Source organism: Sinocyclocheilus anshuiensis, unplaced genomic scaffold (genome assembly GCF_001515605.1).
Source record: "Sinocyclocheilus anshuiensis isolate Anshui unplaced genomic scaffold, SAMN03320099.WGS_v1.1 scaffold3293, whole genome shotgun sequence".
Taxonomy (NCBI): domain Eukaryota; kingdom Metazoa; phylum Chordata; class Actinopteri; order Cypriniformes; family Cyprinidae; genus Sinocyclocheilus; species Sinocyclocheilus anshuiensis.
The window spans coordinates 47,275-73,390 of record NW_015555989.1 but is presented as its reverse complement, the minus strand read 5'-3'; the positions used below and the strand labels follow the sequence as shown (position 1 = coordinate 73,390).

Here is a 26,116-nt window from a genome sequence, read left to right as displayed (position 1 = left end):
CAGGTACTGATGACAAAATAGCTTAAGAATGCCTGCATTACATGTAAATAAGAAATAACCTCCTGAGTGATAATTCAAATAAAAATTAATTAGTTCATCAGAAGTTGATGCAATGTTGAAACACTTCTTAAACCTGAAATTATTTTTGTAAATCCAGTGGTTAAATGCGGTGTAGCCACCTGACTAGTGAATGGTCTTTGTGTGAATGTCCACAAAACTGGAAGAATTTCTTACTGTATATAAGCAGTAGGTTAATTAAGAAAGGAACGTTTAAAAGATTAAATTAGTTATGAATAAATTATTTATAAATGAATAAAATATTGCATAGTGTGAATCATATGTAATCATGTAATCAATAAAAAAGTAACTGTAATCTGATTACAAGTATTTTAAAATGCAATTTCATCTAATCACAAGTACTTAATTTTTGGAATCTGATTACGTAACTCAGATTACATGTAATCGGTTACTACCCAGCTCTGCATATGAGCTAATTAAACAATAATAATTGTGTTAATTACAGTGATGAATGAAGAACTCACTATTTGTATAGAGTCTAATAATGTAATTACTACAGTTTATAAACTATGAATTAACTATAAACTAGTAGTTTGCAAATGATTTGTTACTTATAATTACTCAGTGATACCCATTTCGTTCCATTTTTTCAATTATTTTTACCATATATAATCAAATATGGAATAAATTAATAATACTGTATGTTAAATAGGGAAAGTCAAATCAGACTTACCCTACAAACTTACAAAATAAATTATTTAAAATAGGAAAAAAACAAGCTTTTAAATAAGCAAAAACAGCAAAAAAATGTGTGTATATTTGTTTTGTTTTGTTTTTATTCACCCCCTCAACAACTGTTTTCATTTTTTCTTTGAAGAAATTGAAGAAGTTCCCACTGTCTTGAATGACCTGGACATGTGAGGTGATTTTCTAGACCTGGAAAAGTCATAAATATGAATAAAATCTTAAAATGGCTCTACATTTTTTTATTGTGATTTGGAATATTTAAAAAAAATCCTTATTCTTGACCCTTTTCCAATAAGTCAGGAATGTCTGGAAGCATATTGTAAATTCATTGATTAAATAGAGTGGGATGCCTGAAAAACATTCAGCAATCAAAACTACTGGAATTCTGAAATAGTCAAATAGTCAAAACATTGATTTCCTTGCCAACATATGGCTCTTCTAATCTGATAAATTAAAAGCATGTTTACTTGAGAGATGTCTTGGCTGTAGATCAAAGCTGTAAATTGTCTGGTGAGTCAGTGAACAAGGAGCCAGTGAGGATAACAGTTTTTTATGGTTTGTTGGAGCTTCATTGCAGTTCCGTCCCAGAAGGCTATTTTGAGTCCCAAGGCCGGTTCCTTCACCCTCAAGTCCTCTCTCTTTTCTACCCCTGTTGTGTTCTCATCTCACACTGGCCTTGGACTGACATGTCCACCCCTACCCACCCCTTCACCCTGGCAAACTCACACACAGCTAATTCACAAGGACAGTGTAGTCATGCCACGGGAGCCAAATGTATTTATCTCCAATTTTGGGAGACGTAGGTAATTGAAAATGATATGAAATACAATATTTGATTATATGTAAACACAAGTGGCAGATTTGAATTATCAAGTGGATTTTATTTTTACCCCCGTTTCATTAAAAAATAGCTGAAAGCTATCATGTCACCCGTGGCATGCAAAAAATGGCATTGTAGCAAAGACGTATAGCATGCTTCATGTGCAAAGGCACATCCTCACTTCTTATGTTTAAGGGAAGGTTCAATTAAATCTGTAGGAAAAGTTCATCTAGAAAATCTGACCCAAATGACCTGAGTAGAATGCTTTTTTGGGGCTTCTATAAGCTCCCAGATAGAAAACAGAAGAATAAGAAAATTAACAGATAATCGGTGCTTGTACTGTAACAAGCTTGGAATGAGTTGAGGTGTTGTAAAGAGGTGTTGTATGTTTTTGCAACAAATACACAAGTTTTTTTCTACAGATCAACTGTGTCTGTGGTGATGATCAGAGAGATCATCAAATCAGAGAGATCAACTGGTGCTCTTTGGACTCAGCGACCTTGTAATTTCATGTGAGATGATGCTGTATAATCAGGACTGAGGGTGAATCAGGCCTTGAGATGAGGAACACAGAAGGATTTTGGTGTGACTTATTATCTGAGGTGACAGAAATTCAATAATGATAATGCACATTTCTGCAGATTCATCTTCAAGAGAATTGAAGTATTGATTGAAGGTCTCACCGTTAACTCCTCCTACACTCTGGATATTAATAAATCAAGGAAGAAAAGCCTTTTACGATATAAAATTCAATTAGCATCTTTTCAGAACAGCTTAATGCGTGAACTTCAAAGAGAAGAAATCACACCATTTAATTTTTGCCAAAAATTAACACTTTTCTAATAGCATTGTCCTTATTATTGCCATCCAAAATTAGCAGAGCATTTACCTTGGTCCCCTATGTGCAGTTGTAGTTCTTAATGTAACAACTTCTTTCTTGTAAGTAGCTTAATAACAAATCTGCCCAGATAAGAGCTATATATTAATTTCAAATATTAATTAATTTCATATATTAATTTCATATAGTAACACTCCCAGTTAATAAAAAAGTTTATAAACAACTTGTTACAGCAGATTATTCCAATCAAAATGTCTGAGAACCGTTGTACTAAATTAAATATCTAATGTTTATTTATTTTTTGCTGAGATGTGATACATTATGGGAAAAATTCTGCCCCAGCAACAGTTTACTCACAAGAGTTTGGTGCGCCCGCTTCGTATGTGTTTGTGATGTGACCCCCCCTCCCTCTCTCTCTCTCTCTCTCTCTCTCTCTCTCTCTCTCTCCCTCTCTCTCTGTCTCGCTCTCTGTCTCTCTCTCTCTCTCTGTCTCTCTCTCTCATTCTGTATGTATATTTAAGTGACTGGCAGGTATTCTGCATCTCTCTCAGAGCAGTAGCACAAACAGGACATTGAGACTCAAAAATGGTTTTACCTCAAAACTTTTTCATTTTTTAACAAAGTGTTTTAAAGCAATAGTTGCACAGCACAGAGCATAGCAGTAGATGGACTACAAGATACCGGAGAAACCACAACTAAATGGAGAGAGCAGAAGTAAGCAAGAAATAAGCAGAGATATAGCTATCAGGTGGTGGTAGGGTCCTGGATTCTAAGAAGAGCAGCTCCTGTGCTCACCGTTCTCCAGGAATGCTAGAGTCAGGGATTCTGCCACTTGAGCCTTGAGCAGTGGCGGTCGGAATATTATTTGTGGATCATGATTCTGACCTTGGTGCTGAAGCTATTGAACAAGCTCTTCCAGTCCTGTGCTCCTTCTGTTCAGCCTCAGCCTTCATTTCAGACACACATGCCTTGCAAACAAGGCTCTCAGAGCCTCCGCTTTTGGGACAAGATGAGTCCCATTCTTGGCCAGGAGAGCAGAGAGGTAAGAGTAGCAGAGACTTTGAGGTTGAAATATTTATTTACTTATGCGGATTATTAGTTATAGGGTCAGTAGTTATTGTCTGACCATTTTTTGCTGTTCTACAATTTAATGAGTGCTGAGGAAAGTCATGGATGGAAAGTACACCAGCCTTTTCATAGATTGTAACCTAGTTACAAAAATAGATGCATGAATTAAACATAATTAATCTGGAAGCTAACTAAGATTTTGATTTTATGAGCTGTTTAGTGCAGGCGTTATTTGTGAGTACAAGCATCAGTGGGATGAGGTCCTTGGATTATGAAAATAGCCTAACTTTGATTTCCATAAACAAATTAAGTCTAGAAGATCTGTTTTTTTCTCCCACTTGCTTTTCAGTCTGCTGCAGATGTATTTCTTCATCCTAATGGTACATAATGAGCAAGAGGAATATTAGATTACCATAAATGAATAATGATTCTGCCTCACTGGTCTTAAAACAGGAAATCATTTGAACTTGTATTTACATTTAATAAATCTTGAGGTACTTAAACGCATATATTTGTACCTGCAGTATGAGCTACGAAGAATACTTTAAGTACTTCTATGAATATTTTTTGTGTGTGGATGTCTTTATTAGTATAATCAAGGCAGTAGATTACAAGTAAGAGTAATCAAAACTCTCTCACTGGAGCTTTGAGCAAATTACTAAACGTTGGTCACCGCTTTAGGGGCCTGGAAAAAATAATGAGATGAAGTTTGAGGGTGAGGAGAAGAGGGTGTTTACAATGTAATGCATTAATGATCTCCCTGCAGTGATGTGTACTTAGTGGATATCTCAGAGACTAAACATGGCTTCATTACTTCATCCACACTGAGTTACGGCCCACTCAGTTCCTGACAGAATATTTCTGTCCTACAGCAAGCTTTGGAAAAACATGGAAAACAGACTGAACAGTTTCTGGTTTAACCAGCTAGACTATGAAATGTGCAATTTTTTAAACATTATTTTTGAGAAAACATGCAGAACTCATAAACTAGTAAAATGACTTGGTCACCGATGTCGGATCATACAGTGTTCAATAAACATGTCATGAAGTTGTAAACAACCCATTTATTCCAGTATTGCAAATATTTGTCCATCCGTAGATTTAATGAGAAAGTCATTCCCTCCAAATTTTGGACACTGATCATCACAATGTCTATGGAAGCCCGTTTCCGCCACTGAATAAAAAATAAAAGAGGTAATTGCGACTTTTTATCTCACAATTCTGACTTTTTTTCTCAGAATTGCGTGATGCAAACTCGCAATTCTGACTTTTTTCAATTCTGACTCGCAATAAAGTCAGAATTGCGTGATATAAACTCGCAATTGCGAGACATAAAGTCGCAATTCTGAGAAATAAAATCTCGCAGTTTCATAGAACTGCGAGATATAAACTCACAATTCTGACTTTTTTTCTCAGAATTGTGAGATATAAACTCGCAATTGCGAGTTATAAAGTCAGAATTGTGAGATATACACTCGCAATTCTGAGAACATATCAGTCTTTTTCCCCCCCTCAAAATTGGACTTTAACTCGCAATTGCGAGTTTATATCACGAAATTCTGAAAAAAAGTCAGAATTGCGAGATATAAACTCACAATTGCGAGAAAAAAAGTCAGAATTGCGAGTTTTTATCCTGCAATTCTGACTTTATAACTCGCAATTGCGAGTTTATATCTCAAAAAGTCGCAATTACCTTTTCTTTTTTTTTTCAGTGGCAGAAACAGGCTTCCATACAATGTCTGACCAAACCATTAAAAATGTTTTTAAAAGAATTCTCTGTCACCAAGGCTGCATTTATTTAATACAAATAAAATACAGTAAAACGGTAATATTGTGAAATATTATTACAGTTTAAAATAACTGTTTTCTGTTTGAATATATTTTTAAAATGTTATTTATTCCTGTGATGCAAAGCTGAATTTTCTCCAGTCTTCAATGTCACATGATCCTTCAGAAATCATACTAATATGCTGATTTGGTGCTCAAGAAAAGTTTTTTTTTTTATTATTATCAAATTCTTATCAAAAAACAAAACAAAACAAAAAACAGTTGTTGCTTAATGTTTTTAAGGAAACCGTGAAATTTTGATGAATAGTAAGTAAAAAAAAATTAAAATGAAAATTAATAATAAAAAAAAAAAACGCTTCTGAACGGTTGGGTACATTAAGCTTTAATGTAACTAATTTTCTTTTTTCTTTTTTTTTCATTCTCAAGACCAGGACATCTTCATTGATGGTTTAAAGCTTGTTTTTAAAAATAATCATATATAATGTCATTGTAATTGTCCAAATGCAGATTTTCAGCAGCAGTTGCATAATTCATCTCATAATCTGAAAAGACCTCTCATTGTGAAGTATATTTCTCCTCAGGTGCTGTCTCTAGGTGCAGATGTCCTCCCTGAGTATAAGCTCCAGGCTCCCCGAATCCACAAATGGACCATTTTACACTACAGCCCCTTCAAGGCAGTCTGGGACTGGGTCATCTTGCTGCTGGTCATCTATACGGCAATCTTCACACCTTATTCGGCTGCATTCCTGCTCAGCGACGAGGAAGAGGCTGCCATGCAGCGCTGTGGCTACTCTTGCAGTCCACTCAACGTGGTGGACCTCATGGTGGATATCATGTTCGTAGTGGACATTGTGATTAACTTTCGCACAACCTACGTGAATAGCAACGATGAAGTGGTCAGCCAGCCCGGCCGAATAGCCATCCACTATTTTAAAGGCTGGTTCCTCATTGACATGGTGGCTGCCATTCCTTTCGACTTGCTCATTTATCGCTCCGTAGAAGATGTGAGTGAACTTATGGGTAATTTAGATTTTTAAAGGAATAGTTCACCCAGAAATGAAAATTTACTCACCCTCAGGTCATCTAAGGTGTAGTTTGTTTCTTCATCAAAACAGATTTGGAAAAATTTTGCATTACATCACTTGCTCACCAATGGATCCTCTGCAGTGAATGGGTGCCATCAGAATGAGAACATCACAAACAGCAAACATCACAATAATGGAGTCCAAGAGAGTCTTTGTTAAAAGTCTATCAAAGCATTTTTAACTTCAAACTGTTGCTTCTGGCTAAAATACCAGTCCTCTATCCATAATATTGCTTTCTTTATTGAAAAAGTTGTCTTGTCTGAATCAAGAGAGAAATATGCACAGATCAAGCACTGTTTACAAGCAAAAGCAGTTCTAAAAAAACATCAGTGGATTTTGATGTGAGAGGACGGCAGTGGATGCTTTTTTTTCCCACTGGAAGCGTAATGGATTATGGACTGGTATTTTGGTCAGAAGCAACGATTAAAATGTAAAATGCCTTGATTATGGAATTGTTTATTACAAACACAGCTTTCTCTTCACAAGACATCAGTTGATGGACTGGAGTCGTGTGGATTATTGTGTTGCTTTTAATCAGCTGTTTGGACTCTCATTCTGACGGCACCCATTCATTCATTGGTAAGCAAGTGATGTATGCTAAATATCTTCAAATCTGTTCCAATGAAGAAATAAACTCATCTACGTCTTGGATGTCCTGAGGGTGAGTAAATTTTCATTTTTGGGTGAACAATTCTTTTTAATATGCTATTATAGCTTTTGCTAACCATCTCTTAACTTTTCAGTGCTCATTGTTTTCATGTATTGACAGACAACGATTCTGATTGGCCTACTGAAGACTGCTCGACTGTTGCGATTAGTGCGTGTGGCACGTAAACTCGATCGCTACTCCGAGTATGGAGCCGCGGTGCTCTTTCTTCTCATGTGCACCTTTGCACTAATTGCCCACTGGCTGGCCTGCATCTGGTATGCTATTGGGAATGTGGAAAGGAGCGGCCCGTCTCGGATTGGTTGGCTTGATTCTTTGGGGGAACAGCTTGGGAAGCCGTATAATATCACAAATCCTTCATCAGGACCCTCTATTAAAGATAAATATGTCACTGCCCTGTACTTCACCTTCAGCAGCCTCACCGGTGTGGGCTTTGGAAATGTCTCCCCAAACACCAACTCTGAGAAGATCTTTACCATCTGTGTCATGCTCATTGGAGGTTAGTGTTTTTTCTTATGTCAGCAAAATTGATTTTTTTCCAAATTGGGAACTGCAGTTGGGTGCTACTGTATGAAGTCCACTGAAAGTAAAAAAAGAAAACATTTATTATTATTATTATTAATAATAATAATAACCCTGATCAAGCTGACCTACCTGTGATTTCCTAGTGATCCTGAAGACCTTGATTAGTTTGCTTCAGGTGTGTTTGATCAGGAGCTAAACTCTGCAGGGCAGCGGCCCGCCAGGGCAAAATTTGAGGAACCCTGGTTTAGGGCCTGTACGTTTTTTTTTTAATGTCTTTTAAAGATGTCCTGTATGCTCTGCATTTATTTATTTAGGCTGCATTTGTTTGATCAAAATACCATATCAAAATAACAGTTTTCTGTTTTAATATATTTTAAAATGTAATTTTATTCCTATAATTTATTCCATTACTCCAGTCCATAGGTGCTGATCCCATGGGTAAAATATTCACACAAGATATTCTACATTAACTAATTAAAAAAAATCAGTTGAGATTCAGGAACCTCTCTGATTGGTGGATTGGGTCCCTGCTGGTGGTAATACACACAAATGCCTCTTTAGAGTGGCTAGTTGTTAATAGAGTTTCGTTAGTTAAGTTGCAAAAATCAGCCAGTAATCTTAAAAATTGCAAGCGACTTATTTATGATATTATCATATTTATGATATTAATATTCATTAATTTCATACTTATGTGATTAGGTGATATTTTCAACATTAAATAAAAAGACTACAGATAAAACTTTTTCGCTGTCAGTAGGCGATATTTAAGCGATCACACAGAGTTTTATATGGCATCATGCTTCAAAGTCTTTAAAAAATGAGGGAAAATATGTATCTAGATAGATAAATGTATGTAGATAGATAAATCTCTATCTACAGTTAGAGTAAACATCTTTTATATTTAATGCACATGAGCTTCAACCACTATATGTGTCTGTCTGTTGACTTCATTTTATGTGTTGATTATTTGGTTTTATTTGAAAAACAGAAGCATGCTGAATGGACTTTACGGCTTAAACAGTTCTGATAAGTACTAAATGACGTGATACTACTGACCTCAAACTTTTGAATAGTAATGTATAATATCACACATAATGTAATTTTTCAATTATTCAATGTAATTTTTTTTATTTATCATTTATTATTAATATTCTAATATTTTCATACACAGTATAAATAAGTCTTTATGCCTGAAAAAAAAAATAGCTGCCTTTATATTTTAGGAAGGGGTCCCTCACAAGGAGATTATCATATTTGGTTTAAGAACCCTCGGTCTAAACTTTCAATAAAATTCTATGGTCTTATAAAGGCCCTGCTGATAAAGAGCCAATAATAGTAAACTTCCCCACTAAACATGATTAGTAGACATGCCTTTTGGGGGCATTTTGTGGACTAAAGTGGATAAATCGTGTGGATTAACACACTGCTCTGAAAGAAAATGTTTTTTGTTGTTGTTGTTGTTTTCTTCACAGCGCTGATGTATGCTAGCATATTTGGAAATGTGTCAGCCATCATCCAGAGGCTGTACTCTGGCACCGCACGTTACCACACTCAGATGCTACGGGTTCGGGAGTTCATCCGTTTCCACCAGATCCCCAACCCACTCAGGCAAAAACTGGAGGAGTATTTTCAGCATGCTTGGTCCTACACTAACGGCATTGACATGAATGCTGTGAGTCACAGAGCCACATACAGAACACCTGGGCATACTCTGTTTATTTTTGCATGCACACATGACAGAGCACATAACGTGGTACCATTTATCACATTAACCTATGTTTTATCACATTGCAGGTGCTGAAGGGGTTCCCAGAGTGCTTACAGGCAGACATCTGTTTGCATCTGAATCGTACATTGCTACAGAACTGTAAAGCTTTCAAGGGCTCCAGTAAAGGTTGCTTACGTGCTTTGGCTATGAAGTTCAAGACTACACATGCTCCACCAGGAGACACCTTGGTCCACGCTGGTGATGTGATTTCAGCGCTATACTTCATTTCTCGTGGCTCCATTGAGATCTTAAAGGGAGATGTGGTAGTGGCCATTTTAGGTAATGGAAGAGTACTCAGCATCTCATTGTGATCATATGCATATGTCAGGGGTTTTCCATGGAGCCCCCTCTCCAAAAAACATTCCTAAAATATAAAAGCAAAACATCTTTTCATCTTTAAAGATCTATTAAATGAAAATATTATGAATATTTGTAAAATATTATGTAGAATATTTATACATTCTATTGCAGTGATCTTTTTTTTTTTTTTCTACTCACCATTAGAGTACTTTTAGATATATAAACTTGAGGAGAAATAATAAAACAAAATCATTTAAATTCGTTTTTTTTTGGATTATGACTAATCTTGTGAATGCAGAATAAAACCGCAAACATGTCAATAATGTTCTGTCATTTTTATTTTATTCACTCAAAGTACAAGAATTCTTGGTACTTTTGAGACTTCAATGAGAAAGCTGTTGTTGTGTGGCTCCGTCTTGTGGACATTTTGTTATTTTCCGTGCTACGTTTCTTTTAATGACACGCAGTGCGATCTGTTGATAATGCAAAGGATGAATTTAGAATAGCATACTACATACTAGAATACTGCATACTATTCTTACTATTTCTGCCATATATTTCTATTGCAAAAATAATAAGAATTGTATGGAAGTATGAATTCAAAGTGTTTAATGTCTGTTTACTGGGGAAAGATGCATTATGGGACACATTTTGAGCATTCTTTGTGTTTTAAAGCTTACAGTCAATATCTCTTCCTTCGGCTTATCTTGCAGGCAAGAACGATATATTTGGAGAGCCCATTAATTTATATGCACGTCCTGGAAAGTCAAGGTCTGATGTGAGAGCACTGACGTACTGTGACCTGCATAAAATCCACAGAGATGATATAGTGGAGGTCTTGGACATGTATCCAGAGTTCTCAGACTACTTCTGGAGCAATCTGGAGATTACCTTTAACTTGAGAGATGTAAGCTCGCACATGTCTGTGTAACTTTAATAGTACATAAAGACAAATGTTCAAAAACACACTCATTTGGTTATCTTCTCAACAGACTAACACTAAAGCTGGGTCAATGAGCAGTGACCCTGACGATTCTGACCATGGCTGTCTTGACCATCACACACGAAGAGCAAAGCTTTTCTTCAAGCCCAAACGAAACTCTATCCCACAAGGTAAGAGCAAACACTGTGTGAAAGCTTCTTTCAGATTCTTGAATCTTATTTCTACTGCAATTCCTCTTAGTAGCAGATACAGAGAAGACGGAAGAAAAACTCAATAGGACGACTTTCAGAACACAGAATTTAAGCAAGCAGCACGAGGACAGACAAACTGCTCATCGGGACTCAGACATTTTTGCCTCCAAGTCCAGCAGTGATGAAGAGGAAGAGACTCTGCAGTCCACTGCAATAGTAGACTGCTCTCAGAGCCATTTCACTAGTATCAGCAATGCTAACAGTGACATGAACCACAACAGCAGTAACTCTTTTAATGCACTGTCAGGTAGGATTCTGAAAATGTGAACTTTTGTGACTAATCTCTTTCCTGTTAAAACTGGCTTACTGTCTAATTTACAGTAGGTGTACTGTATTATATAAGTGTTATGTATTAGCTCACCTACCTGAAAGAAGTGGACTAAGACAAAATAGAAGAAAAAAAAATAGTTCAGCCAAAAACTTAAGTTGTCATCATTTACTCGCCCTCATGTCATTCCAAACCCATAAGACTTTCCTTCATCCTTGAAACATAAATGAAGATATTTGTTGATGAACCCTGAGAGATTTTGTCCCTTCATTGAAACTCCATTACTCAAAACGTTGATGCTTCATTAAAAGATCATAAAAGATATCCATATGAATTGAGTGGTCCATGTTTTCTGAAGAGACATTGTATTGATGAATAGAATTAAAAGCTTTTATTCACATAACACATATTGCTCATCAAATATGGTAAACAAGAAGCTCAAATATGCTTGCGTGACACAAGAACAAACATCATTGGTTCTCGCATGTCAAGCAAGCATGTTTGAGCTTCCATTTTGCCATATTTTATGTGCTGTATGTATGTGTTGATCAATGTTTTTATGTGAATAAAAATCTAATAAAATCTGTTTATAAAATGCTTGTGTCTCTTCAGGAGACTTGTTTTAAACTGCTTGATTCATGTGGATTTCCATTACGATTTTTGAAGTATCAAAGTTTTGGGTAATTGAACTTTCAGTGGAGGAACATAAATCTTTCAAGGTTCATTAAAATATATTTTTGTGTTTCGCAGATGAATGAAATTCTAATGGATTTGGAACAACATGAGGGTGAGGAAATTATGACTAAATTTTCTTCTTCTTCTTTTTTTTTTTGGCTGAGCTAAGCCTTTAAAGGATACATTCAGGGGGGAAAAAATTAAAATTTACTCACACTTATGTTGTTCCAAACCTGTATAAGCTTCTCTCTTCTGCGAAAAACAAAATAACAAAGGTAGTGGTCATTCTTAGTCTAAAAGTTTTGAAGGTTTCAAGCTTACAAAAGGATGCAGAAGCACCACACAAATATGGACCCTGGACCACAAAACCAGTCATAAGGGTCAATTTTTCGAAATTGAGATCTATACATCATCTGAAAGCTGAATAAACAAGCTTTCCATTGATGTGTGGTTTGTTAGGATCGGACAATATTTGGTTGAGATACAACTATTTGAAAATCTGGAATCTGAGGGTGCAAAAAAATCAAAATACTGAGAAAATCGCCTTTAAAGTTGTCCAGATTAAATTCTTAGCAATACATATTACTAATCAAAAATTAAGTTTTGATATATTTTCAGTAGGAAATTTACAAAATATCTTCATGGAAGATGATCTTTACTTAATATCCTAATGATTTTTGGCATAAAAGAAAAATCAATAATTTTGACCCATACAATGTATTTTTGGCTATTGCTAAAAATATACCCCAGCGACTTAAGACTGAGGAGTCCTGCACTAAGCCTATTATTGTTATATTTTTATATTAACGCTACTTAATCATGTTCCAGAACCGGATAAACAACACAATAGAGGAATTCCGGTTTTGTGGTCCAGGGTCACATATTGTAAACACATTGCTAATGTAGCCCATACAGCTCATATCTATGACTATAAGTCATTATTCACTGATAATCTTCCAAACTAGTGAGCTGTTAACCATTACAGCCAGATCATGAATCATTCAGGCTGGTTATATGAACTGAACAAACAGATTCATTCATTCAAACAGACATCGCTACTTCTCTCCTGAACTCTCAAGTGGATGCCATGATTTTCATTGTATACCAACTTAAATTTCTATCTGTTTTTCACACAAAGCTATTGTATGACTCCAGAAGACTCATGGTGCTTGATGTTCCAATGAAAAAAGTAATCAGGATATTCTTAAAAAATTCATACAGGGTTGGAACGACATGGTTGTGTATAAATATAATGACCAAATTGTCACTTTTGGATGAACTCTTCCCTTGCAGTGAATGCATAATTTTGACATTACCCTTCTCTTAAATTAGGAGCTCTTTCGGGGGTTTCTAACATCTTCAGCTTTTGGGGGGACAGTCGTGGCCATCAGTACCAGGAAGTACCCAGCCACAGTATGTCTTTACCCTCATCTTCAGTGCCCTCCAATACTGTCCTGCACAGTGTTACCCATCGTCATTGCACTGAGGTAGAGAATAGACTGGAAATGATGCAGAGACAGCTCCACAGGTGAGATCCCGCTACAGTATTGTTGTTATCTTGGCATCCTTTACTCTTTATCCATAAACTTTGAGCTGTGTTTGTTGTCTTGTTTCTTTCAAAGATTGGAGAAGCGCATGTCAACAGACATGGGGGCCATAATGCACTTGCTTCAGAGGCAGATGGTGTTGGTTCCACCGGCCTACAGCTCTGTGACGTCCCCTATAGAAGCATCTTCAAATCCACCCAAACTAGGCAAGAAACTGGTCCATCCTGTCAACCTTTTGGAGACGGAAACGCCAGCCATTCTCTCTTGAGGTATTTCACAAACTTTCAAATTACAGTCATCAATTTTTATTGAATCTCATACGAGTCTTTAAATCTTTCTCTTGGATTTTTCCCAGATACTTGATCCCCACGAATTTGCTGACAGTCCCATAAAGTCCAGTGAAAGTCTGTCAGGGGCAATGGAGCTCCAGCTCTTGAACTCTTCCTTACAGCCCTCCTCTGAGACTCCTTCTGGGTCTTATTCTGAAAGATGGCCATGTAGCATGGACCACAATGACCCTGATTGTCTTACAGCACACACTGACCAGCAACAAATAGTCATAGCTGATCAAGGTAGTTCTAGTTTTTTGGATGCAGAGCCTATTGGAACTGTTCACCATCCACAAGCTGGACTGAGGTTAGATTTGGAGTGTTCAAGACGCCTATCATTGCCAGTGCAACATCATGTAGAGGATGATTCCTCAATCCAAAAACGACATGGCTCTAATCCTGGGTGTTAAGATTGAAACTTTTGTTCAGCATGTCAGTGGAAAACAATGCATACATCCTGACTGACCGCAATAATGTTGGCAGGATGTTTTGAAGACCTTCTACTTCAGGTTCATATTAATTACCTCAGAAAGTCTAACATAGAGGCATCATTAATGTCCCTGTAGATTGGTACATTTGTGTTAGCTGGTCTAACGATGCTTGTTGTTTTTACCTGCCTCTCACTGAAAATGTTTAATTTTACGAAAGTGTTCACTTGTTATTTTGAGGTGTAAATGTAATGATTTATATTAGCATATCAGTTTTTTAACAGTGTGGTTTTGTGTTGAATTGATGATTGTTTGTTTGGAAGTCTTGGACAATCTGTAGCAATACACTGTAAAGTCTTCAGAGTGTGATTTATTAGTGTTTAAATGGACATTTGGAAACTTTATCTCAGGTGCATGAACCCCAAGCTCATCTCTAGTAGCTAAAATACCTCACAGTGAGTGATTCCAGGGAATAATGGTTAATCCTGCTGAATAACATGCCAGTAGTTTACATGACTGAAAGCATTGTTTATATCTTTCAGGCCATCCACTGTAAAGATTTTCCTTTATAAGTTATAAGAATAAGTTATCACTCTAAATATATAATCATCAGGTTGGCCAAAGGGTCAAAACGTGTTAAATGTGATTTAGACAGATTATGACTAAAAATCCATTTTGATCATAATCCATATCACTAGTACAATTAGTGTTGAAATATACATATATAAAACATATATGATCAGTTGGCACTGGTTCATGCCAAACACATCCAGTAATAAGCCATACTATAAATGTGCTAGAAAGATATTTATAGGGAATGTGGTATATAGAAAGGGTATAGCTTGGAATGTGCATATGTATTATAACATCCTAAGTAGGAATATTTATTGTTAGCTTACTATAAACTGATTATTGTGCAGATTTTATCTCTTAATAACTGATAATCACATTCACACCGAATAAATAAATTAATATAATTCATCAGTCTTTTGAAGTTTATGAAACATGTCTCGCCTGACTGAATGAGAACCACCATCCTTTCCTTGTATTTCTCTGGTGTCAAAAATAATGTTTTTCTTTTTCTAAATGTCACCACCTCTGAAATGCTGCTGCCAGCAAACACCAATGAAATTCATTTGCAAGGCTTTGATATTTATGTCAGTGGATTCAATCTATAGAGCTAGAGGGGGAAACTGAAAACTGCATCTATGCTCAAGCTCTGCCCAATTTCCACAGGACTGCTAAATTAAAGCAGGAAGTTGGTGTGTGTCTAAATGTGATATGTATCCTTCTGCTCATTGCTACCTCTTGTTTTGCTCCCAACTATAACTGTCCTTTGAAATATCTTTTCAGCATCAAATAACTATGAATATAAGAAATTGCTTTATAAGTAAATTATAATTGGATATACTTAAGCCAGAATATAGACAAACCCTTCCATCTTTGACAGACAGAAAAAAGGCCCACCTAAACTGTCAATATGTATTTAAGACCACTATAGCATATATAAAAAGAAGGAAAATTCATTGACCTGTTCATGCAAGCATAGCTCCTGAAAGGAAACACAGGTTCAGTGTAATAGGAAACCAGCAGAAAGAGACACACCCACTTACAAAAATAAAGGGAGTGCTGCACTAAGCCTATTATTGTTATATTTTTATATTAACGCTACTTAATCATGTTCCAGAACCGGATAAACAACACAATAGAGGAATTCCGTCCTTCCACAACACTTGATGCTCTTTTAAACTCGCAGCCTATTTTTATAAGGGTGTCATAAATGTATGAGGTTACATTCAGGGGATTTTCAAATGCATTTTCGCATGAAGAACTGGAAACTACAAGGGTATCACGTCTCACATCGGACAGTCTGATGTTCCTCGATACAATGTCATCTAGTCAGATGCCCAAACAGATCTATTCAATGCCAATTCAGTGTGCCGTTGCTGATGTATTGATTGGCGAATCTCCCTGCCTCTCATCTGTCATCAACATGCCCATTGTGTCCATTAGCTGTCCATCAATACTGGTGAGGTACTCATGTAACAACCAAGAAGATGCTCAATTCCAAGAGCAGCATAGTGTATAGCGGCTCGAAAGGGGAACGTGTACAATTTGCCTGAATTGTGATTGGTCGAGGGGGATAAGGGGCGGGGCGTCGTCCTGCGATCACAGAGGCGGACTGTACGAGAGGGCGGATCTGACTGCACATCGGCCAACACTACAGCGTACTGAATAAAAAAAAACACAACAACAACAACGGGTAAGTGCACTTTGACATTGTGGTTAGCGTTCACATTATACAATAGGAAATACCATCAAGGCGCGTGCATTAAAAAAAGCCTACGCGTAAAGAAGACAAAAATTGTTAACGAATCGGCGTGCACGCGGAGATTGTGATGCAGTCGCTGTCTCTGCTTGACAGGCGTTAGTTATTGTTATATGCACGCGTCTGTTATAATAAACGAAGCTGGTTTGATTGTAATAAGCGCGTTGTAGTTTGTCGCATTGTTTTCATTCATACTGGCACGTAGCGTGTTTAGTGTCTCTGTGCGTTGCGTCTCTGCAGTGCACCTCTTCAAAATGCCCCATGGACATGCGTCATACTGTAAAATGCAATCGAAATGGAACAAACGATCAGAAACCGACTCGTGGGTAATGCATGGATGTCTGGGACTGTGGGAGAGGTGCATATGTGTTATGAAACATAACTATTCCCTCGTGGCCTCTTTTTCTCGTTTGATATTCTGAATTGTTGCACTATAGAGGGGCAACAACACTCTGACCACACCCCCCTTAAGTCTTATTCCTGATTCATTGCACATTATTTCTCCTTCTTTACACTGTGACTGGCTGTTTGCTTTGCATACAGGTCATGAACAAATGTCAGTGGTGTTTATTAAGTTAAAGCTGGCGTGAAGGACAAGGAGGTGCCCCCTTTTGAGTCTATATTCTTGTCTGTATTTTATTATTTTTGCATGTAGGGTGAGGTCAGTAAAAGTGGGGTATCAGGTAAACTGTGAGTAATATGTTCAAATATCGATATGCTTTTAAATATCAGGAGACAATTAAATATAGCAGTGATTAATACCACAAAGGTTGTCATTCTGCAAATGTTTTCATTTGCCTGATATCATCATAGTGGGTGTGATCGCGCTTTAACATGTAAATGATCTCAGGAAGCACATAAGAAAATCCACTGGTAGATGAGAATGTTCCTCTCTAACAAAAGCCTGTATAAATAATATAAAATCAATCTAAAGCATTACTGTGTATTTTAATTGATGATTTGGTTTTGCAAAACAATCTATATTTTCTTGGTAATCTTTAAACCCATTTTGATGGATTATGATCATTAATCATCATACTTTTCATCATCATTTAAAATCTAAATATTTAATGATAGCCTAATTGTAGCTGTGCTGTTATGTTATATTAATGTTACATCTGATGGTAGCTGGTTTTGTACAGTTAGACCAAATTGGGTTCTAGATCAAGCTAGACCTTGATAAAGCTGCTTAGTGCTGGTAGACAATGCCAGACTGGTAACAACCCATCTTTCATGCTCCAAAAAGCAGATTGGACACTTTAAACTGATATTACATTTTTTTTTTCCAGCAGGGATATAGACCTTAATTTGACAAAACTAGTAATACAAAACCTTTTTCTGTGCTCCATCATGAACATGAAAATCATCATACAAATCTTTTTTTTCTTTCAAAAATAATTACTGCTTTATAATTCAGTAAAATAAATAAATAAATAAAAGTTTTATGTAAATATAGGGTGAACCAGCAGTGTCATCATATGTTGCTGGCAAAGGGAAGCTCTGTAAGATGGCATGCTGTATTCTGGACTGCTGTGATTCTGGGGTGTCAGGTCAGGGCCTGCCAGCCTGTTGTGAATATGTCCCCCCCCCCCCCAGTTTGCAGTTTGACATTTGAAGGTGCCTTATTTTTGGATGCCTCATTTTTACTCAGAATAAACTAAGAGACAGACAGAGAATGGTAGTGGCACAGATACATAAATCCTGCCACAATGAGTGGCAGCCAGTAACCGCATGCTCAGTGGCTTTGGCACACAATGGAACACATTGAGCCAGACTGCCATCCCACGTTCTGTGTGCATTCACACAGGAATGGTTGGAATACAGCGTTTACACAGCTTCACAAATGGTTGTCAAATGCCAGTGCTCAAAAACTCTTGTGAGTTCGCCATTCTCTTTTAAACCGCATGAGGACAGAGCGTGCGCTTCTGTCAGACTCTGTTTAGATTTTGGACCATTTGGCTTGAGCAACATTTGAAGAGACACATCTGGTCCATTGTTGAATCTCTACGTTTACACAAATTTATGCTGTCGCTCAAACAATTTAAATTTAAAAATTCACATGAATTTAAGAATGTCTCAGTATTCTCTCTTTTTTACTTTTTAGGGATAGTCCACCCAAAATGAACATTATATTTACTCACCCTCATGTTGTTCCAAACCTGTAAGCATTTCTTTCTTCTGTGGGGCCTTAAATAATAAATTTTGAGGAACAGTGTGAACCCAGCATAGAAGACCACTGACTGAAAAATATTTTTCAAACTATCTTCATGTTCCACAGGAGAAAGAAAGTCATACAGGTTTGGAATTACATAAGGGTAATTTTTGGGTGGAGTATTCCACAAGTGTGTCAAACCTGACGATCATGTTCTCCTGCATGATTTGAGATGATTCAAAGAGCATCTTGTGCTTCAGTGGAAGAAGATCATCTGACTGTCTGTACAAAGAGTCAAATGATCAGAGTCACACATTTACTTGATTAGTGACATAAAATAGTGCAGAATCTTTAATATTTTCTCTTAATTTAAATTGATTAGTAACCATGGTAATTTCACTTTAGAAATATAACTTTTTTCTAATAGTCAAGAATGAAGACAAGAAGTTTCTTTAATATAGCCTTCTTTAATCATGTGTTCAATATAGTCTCAGGCTTTTGGACGACACTGTACTGACATACACGCATACACCCACCCACAGTGTTCAGGCCTCTTGAATCAAACAAATGATTTAAGTGAACAAGAGTGTCCCTCCAAAACAGAGAGTGATGGCACTCTGTGAGATGCCACTTTGTGCCAGGGCTGGTGACATCACGCAAGGCACAGAGAAAAACTGCTGAATCACAGCAGGACTCAGAGCCGTGTTAGAGTCAGAGCAGTAAAAGTGCAGAGATGTACCTGTGTCTCATTTGCCACGGTCTGATGAATAAGCCTTAGGATACCACACCATATGACCTGCCATATGACATGTTTTTTCCTCTCTGAAAAAACTAGAGTTCGGCTTTAATAATACAGTAGTGTTTTGTTAACCAAATCTAAAACTTGATAAAGATCATTTTTGGTAATTGAAATAAAGCTGAAATAAAACAAAATAAAATGTAAATATTATATGAAACACTTCATCTAAAACATAAACGGAAATTATATTACCTTGGAAACTAACTGAAATGAACTATTATCAACTAAATATTATTAACTGAATATATTTATAAATATTTAGTCAGATTAATTCAATATTTTTTACTTTAAAATGACTACAACTGAGATAAAATAAAATAATTTAAATCTAAATGGAAATTAAAAATGACAAAGAAATGTTACAGAATTACTCAAACCTAAACTGAAATTAACATGAAAACCGATCATATCAAAATAAAAGCTAATTGAAAATATTCATGAATACTATAATTGTATATAAACAATAATAATAATAAAAAACTGATAACCAGATCAGAATTTGTTTTAAGATCATTGATGAAAATATGCCCACATATATGATTTATCCACAAAACTGAAGGGGATGATGTAGAAAGATTTCTGTATGAAGTCATTTTAGGGATTATAGCAGTCAAGCTTTGTTTTGCCAAATGTTTTGTTCATACGGTTGAATGTTACTGTACGTCAGTGTGTGCTGCTGTACAGTAACAGCTGATTACAGTAAGTGTTTTGGGCTGATTTTGTGATGTCTACAGGAGATTCAGTCCGGCTGATAAATACGAGGGGAAATCACACTACCTCTAATCCCTTCTTTTTTTTTGGACCAGCTAGGCCTTTTACCATCCATCAGGATATCAACAGAATTACACTTTACATCCATCTACATACAGGGGGATGGGAAAGACAAGGAGAGGGAGAAGGAAATACAAAGATGAAGCTGTGGATAAGTAATAAAAGTGAATAGGAAAGACTCCCCGCTGAAATAGAGAGAGTGAGTGCGAGGAAGATTCAGGGGGAGGAGATGGATTCTGGGTAGATTCTGGGGCAGCAGCATTTTAATCCCATGTTTAACTTTGAACAGACTTGCATAATCATATTAATGTCTATACTGGACAGATCAAATCTGTTGTGGAGATTTGTTTGGCTCATAATTCATTTGCCCCCCACTGTCAAAATGCACGACGGCTTGATTTGGTTCTTGATGGTTTGTATGTTCGTCACGCAACAGTGTTGCTGCTTTTTGGACCTTTGTTGAACAGGACAGTGTGTAATTGTGTTAATCTGGGTTCTCTGAATGTGGATAGTGTGACAGCTAGAGAAACAATGGGACAGTTAAACTCGTGCCTTGGGTAGTGCACAATGACATGCTCGCTCTCTCTGTCCCTTTCTTTCTCTCACTATCCTTTTCTGAGTTTTCCTCCTTTATTTGCCCTCAGTGACACTGTTTAGAGGCATAATACATAGTTGTTTTTGTGTTCACATGCTCGTAGTGTACAATTGTGTCACATGTTTTATAGAAGCATTTTCTCTCGTGTTCTGCCGTTAAAAGGAAATCATCAATTTAACCTTTCAAAGAGTAAATTATGACAGCTGTACATTTGGCATTCAGCCACATCCTTCAAAATAGCTGCTGATCTTAATATGTGGTGCACAGGCACATGATCAGATTTGTCTAGGTCTGAACATCTGGCCATATTTATGTGTTGTAAGCCTTCATACGAGAAATCTTTGAGTGTTTGACCCCTCTGAGCGTACCCTAAATTGCTCATTGATTTGAAGATATGTAAAAAAAATAAAATAGGCCATTTAATTTTTATTGCAGGATTATCTAGGGCAAGATATATAGAGAGTATGTACATGCCCTTTCAGCTGCATTACATTTTAATTGGCTTCAGGCCTGCTTTGTTTTCACTGATCGCCTTCACTTTTTTTTTTCTACAGGAGGATGGACTTCAGTTTACGTGATGCCTTCACAGATGGGGCACCTAAGGCGACCCAGGACAGCCTGCTGAAGAGGGATTTTGTGGCCGGGTTGGAGGCACAGACCTATGATGATAAAGTGGGCGAGACCGTTGGGAAGTCAGACTACCGCCCCCTTCTGGATGGGCTAGATGGCAAAAGAGAAAGTATGTGTTTTTGAATATTTTGAATAAGTTTTCCCAATGTACTCATCTTAATGTTATTCAGTAACAAAATGTTTTAATCAAACACAAAAGGATATTTATTGTACAAGTATATTTAATGTCCAAGCAGCTTTTTTTTCATACAACAAGCTTCCAAATGGATAAAAAAACACCATAAAAGTATAGTATTTGTGACATTTGTACATTGTACTTGTTACAGAAATTTCAAAAAAGTGCTGTTCTTTTGAACTTTTTATTCATCAAAGAAACAAAATGTATCATGCTTTCCACAAAATATTAAGCAGCACAACTGTTTGTAACATTAATAAGAATACGTTTTTTTTTTCTTGAGCACCAAATCAGCATATTAGAATGATTTCTGAAGGATCATGTGACACTGAAGACTGGAGTAATGATGCTGAAAATTCACAGGAATAATAAGGAAATTAAAATAATTAATAAATTAAATAATTAATGAATTATATTTTGAAATATATTTGAAAAAGAAAACAGTTTTTTTTTACTGCAAATAAATGTAGCCTTGGTGTTGCATAAAAAGGTTTAGACTAGTCTTAAAAGTTATTCATCTAATTATTTTTCTTTAAGACTGGTCAAAAACATTCGGTTACATAAAAACTTGACTCCAAAAAAACAAGACTGATTACCCCTTGGCTAACTGCTAGTTGGTCAGACTAGTTCTTAAGACACTAGAGGCTAGTTTATGCAACTGGCCCCTGATGTATCTAATCTGAAGTAGATGTTTTTGTGGTTTATTTGTGTTTCTCTCTTCTCTCAAGAAACTCTCAATTGCAAGTGGCAGAAGCACATTTTATTCCTGTCCTCTAGTTTCACATCCTGTTCACGTTGGTTTTATGAGAAAAAAACTAATTGATATTCCAAGGTATTTTGGGTTGCTTTTATGCTTGTTTGTCTAGGACATACGCCTGATCATGGTTGGCAACATCTCAGATCTAAGAATTTCCCCTAAGATTTTTTTTTCCGCCTCAAAGTGTGATATCTTCTGCCAAGAACCCATCCGAGTGATCTCTAGGTTCGGTGAATTTTTTTTATTAAAATATCCAAAAACCACTAGAACAGTGTTATATATTTTGCTGACTTGTGTACTTACATTATCCCAAATTTTTTCAAAGAATGTTTAAATCCAGAGAAATAAGCAATTTTAACTAGTGACACGGACCGTGTCCATAGTGTCATTGTGTCGCCTGCCAATGACGTCATAACCCCTCGATTTTAGTTTTGTTTGGTAGAAAACATGGAAACACCAAAGATGCTTTAATATGTTGTGCGTTTTAATAGACCGGTGACGACCGCACAGAGTAGCATTATAACAGAACTTTCAAACGTATCTAGTATGATAAAACTGCTTTTTTTCCCCCACATACGCACGACCGGAAGGAGCAGAAGCGGTCGACTGTGGCATAATAAAAGCTCCGCTGCTTTCGAGCCGTGTGTCGTGCTCGTTCAGCGGCCTCGTTTCGCTTCGACGGCTTTCAGCCTCACCCTGCTTCATTCTCCTACGTTAACAAATCATTAGCTCATCCATGAAAATTATTTCTGCCCAAGTCCCGTTGGATTGCATCGGCTGTGGGGATGAAGATGACAACTCCCATGATTCCACACTCAGTCACGGCGTCATCAAACTACGCCTTTGTCTATTTGTTTATTTTGAATACGCACCCTCTAGCGGCAAAAATTACATATTGTGCCTTTTAGCGAACATCATCCTTCCTCCTGGGTTACAACCATCACAACTATTTATTCTTAAATGTGTTTTTTATTTGCTGGGGCACATTTTCACAGTTTAATCACCTGGTATGCATGAAAGCGCTAATAGTGTCTAGGCTACTGACTAATCTGTTATTGTTTAACACTGGTGCTTTTTGTGAAGTTAGTCATTGGTAAAACATCTAGAAACAAACTATTTTAGTAAAAGTCACATAGAGGCTATGACATTGCAGTAGGTAAATTAACTTTTAAAGCTTTTGGGCATCCGTTTCTGGGATTAGGCCATCCTTTTCTATTTCTCTTTATCCTATATTAATCATATGAAAGTTTTTTTTTTCTACACGTAAGATTTTTACAGTATGACATTGGGCTAGTGCTTGACAGAATGCTTAGACATCAATACAGCAGGATGCACTGTCAACAACAGCAAGGTATTTGTATATGTGTGCAAAAGTGAGCATGTATGTGGATGCTAACATCAGCAAATCTGTCCACAGCAGATGTGACAGATACTTTTAATAGCTTCAGTCAAAGATCCATATGAGATTAAATTTCTGCCTCCATTAAGAGAGAGAAATGGCCATTTATTTGATGTTACTGTAAATACTTGCACTCTCAGTATGATTAAGGCTGTAGCATATGTCTTTCTGTAGTAGCTTCTCATCAGATCATTGGTGGAACTGAAATTTCAGTGAGAAATAATTACTAAGCGTAAGTTGACAGTATTGATAAAACATTACAGCCAGCTAGCAGGCAAGGAATATATTTTTCCTGCCACACTTTTTCCACTGAAAAGGTTATGTGAGATAAAGCTTGTTTATTGACAAAGTAATAAAGATTTATGGAAATTGTAAGTTGTCTGTTGACAAGCGCTTGAAGGCTCATTTCTAAAGAACAAAGTACAAGTAAAGATGATTAATCAATATATATGCTGGCTATTACACTGTAAAAAATGATTCTGAGTCGTTGGCGCTCACCGTCCGCGTTTTGATTTCAGGCAATCACATTTTGCGAACTAATCGGGAGCCACACGCACTGCCAGGCAAATTCGTGTTTATTCACTTTCAGACGTTCCTGACAGTCCCTCAGACTTGAAATAAAACAGTATTTTGGAGTATATGTTACGCCATTAACTCCAAACGTTCACTGAATTGAGACATGCTGTGCTGAGAGAACTGATGAATACAAACAGCTGATACTGAGCATGAGTGTTCTACCGAGCTGTTACAGCCGCGGTTCTCGGATCTCCAGTACACTGTGAATTTGGCGAAATGTAAGTTAATAAAAAAAATCAAACGTACGCCTAAAGTTACTGGAAAATGCAAATGCTATTAGTTATATCAAACAGCATTTTAACATGATGAACACAACAACTGTTCAGTGAAAACGTAAATGAAATTTGCTATTTACTATTGTATGCACGTTATAGTTTAAGCTTTATGAGCTGAATCCTCGTTCTGTAAAAAGCTAATAAAGACTAGTTCAATTTATAGCTATAAGACTTGTAAAACATCTGTTTGCACATCAGAGCCTTATATGGTGCTTTTGCAAAACGCTAATGTGAGAAACTTTTCCAAGACGACGATGATGGTGATGATTATTATTATTTAACTTAAGTTATGATTACAAATGACTTTATTTGAATGTGTTTGAGCGTATTTTCATTCACGATATAAATGACGTCATTCGGTGAGGACGTAAAAGAACTGGTGAACCGGTTCATTGAAGCGAACTGTTCGAAAGAACCGGTTCGCGGAAAAGAACCGGACTTCCCATCACTACTAAAATTGTGGATCTTAATGTTGATAAATAGATAAACAGTCTACATATAAGTCACTTCTTAGCGTTTTCTTAATCTGATCTCATTATCGTTAGTTTCAAGTAAGATTTTCAGTGAATATTTCTGTATGTAACATGTGTATGTGTACTTGGCTGGAGTTTGACTTTTTAGTTTTTTATTTGCAGGATCAGTACAGTGCAAGCAGAGTCGAAGCACAACTCCGTATCGATGAGGTTCGCACACTACAAGCTGAAACACTGCCATCAGGCAAGTCACTGTCCACTCCCATGCATCTATAAAGATTGTGTATGCACATTTAAGAGTGAACTATCTCTGAAGAAGCATTTAACTTGTGACCATATCAGTGTGTTCAGAGTAAGTGTCTAAAAAGTAACCTATACGATTTGTATGTCATATTCCAAGTCTTCTGAAATCATACAATCTCTTTGTATGATGAAAGCATAAAAATGTCAGTCTTGGTTTACAAAAATGGTTGATTGTATTAGCTTCTAAATGAATATCAAACCTCATTGGTTCTTGCAAGTTTTTTGAACAAATGTCATGACACAAGAACTAACAAGGTTTGATTTTGTTGTTGTATTATGTCGTAAATGACAATTATCATCTTTGGTGACCTATCCTTTTAAATCCTTTAAAGGGGTCATATGATGCTTTTTTAAAGATCATTAATATAAGTCACTTCTTAGCGTTTTCTTAATCTGATCTCATTATCGTTAGTTTCAAGTAAGATTTTCAGTGAATATTTCTGTATGTAACATGTGTATGTGTACTTGGCTGGAGTTTGACTTTTTAGTTTTTTATTTGCAGGATCAGTACAGTGCAAGCAGAGTCGAAGCACAACTCCGTATCGATGAGGTTCGCACACTACAAGCTGAAACACTGCCATCAGGCAAGTCACTGTCCACTCCCATGCATCTATAAAGATTGTGTATGCACATTTAAGAGTGAACTATCTCTGAAGAAGCATTTAACTTGTGACCATATCAGTGTGTTCCGAGTAAGTGTCTAAAAAGTAACCTATACGATTTGTATGTCATATTCCAAGTCTTCTGAAATCATACAATTTCTTTATATGATGAAAGCATAAAAATGTCAGTCTTGGTTTACAAAAATGGTTGATTG

General features: G+C 36.5%; 2 protein-coding genes across 4 annotated transcripts in view; both read left to right on the top strand.

The window, feature by feature from the left end:
• Nucleotides 1–13,742, top strand: part of LOC107676096 (potassium voltage-gated channel subfamily H member 2-like) — a 46,827-nt gene extending 33,085 nt beyond the window's left edge. For 2 of the 3 annotated variants that reach the window (XM_016470620.1, XM_016470622.1), the window contains 10 exons: nucleotides 5,861–6,283; nucleotides 7,134–7,530; nucleotides 9,029–9,228; nucleotides 9,351–9,603; nucleotides 10,338–10,531; nucleotides 10,617–10,737; nucleotides 10,808–11,065; nucleotides 13,094–13,289; nucleotides 13,384–13,577; nucleotides 13,664–13,742. In XM_016470620.1, coding sequence (XP_016326106.1) covers nucleotides 5,861–6,283; nucleotides 7,134–7,530; nucleotides 9,029–9,228; nucleotides 9,351–9,603; nucleotides 10,338–10,531; nucleotides 10,617–10,737; nucleotides 10,808–11,065; nucleotides 13,094–13,289; nucleotides 13,384–13,576 — 2,235 coding nt within the window. In that variant the 3' untranslated portion in view covers nucleotide 13,577; nucleotides 13,664–13,742. The remainder of the gene's footprint in view (nucleotides 1–5,860; nucleotides 6,284–7,133; nucleotides 7,531–9,028; nucleotides 9,229–9,350; nucleotides 9,604–10,337; nucleotides 10,532–10,616; nucleotides 10,738–10,807; nucleotides 11,066–13,093; nucleotides 13,290–13,383; nucleotides 13,578–13,663) is intronic. The other variant, XM_016470621.1, reaches the window with a different exon arrangement.
• A 2,540-nt stretch (nucleotides 13,743–16,282) lies between these two features.
• Nucleotides 16,283–26,116, top strand: part of LOC107676095 (microtubule-associated protein 4-like) — a 42,444-nt gene continuing 32,610 nt past the window's right edge. Inside the window, exons 1-2 of the mRNA XM_016470619.1 lie at nucleotides 16,283–16,328; nucleotides 21,266–21,450. Coding sequence (XP_016326105.1) covers nucleotides 21,270–21,450 — 181 coding nt within the window. The 5' untranslated portion in view covers nucleotides 16,283–16,328; nucleotides 21,266–21,269. The remainder of the gene's footprint in view (nucleotides 16,329–21,265; nucleotides 21,451–26,116) is intronic.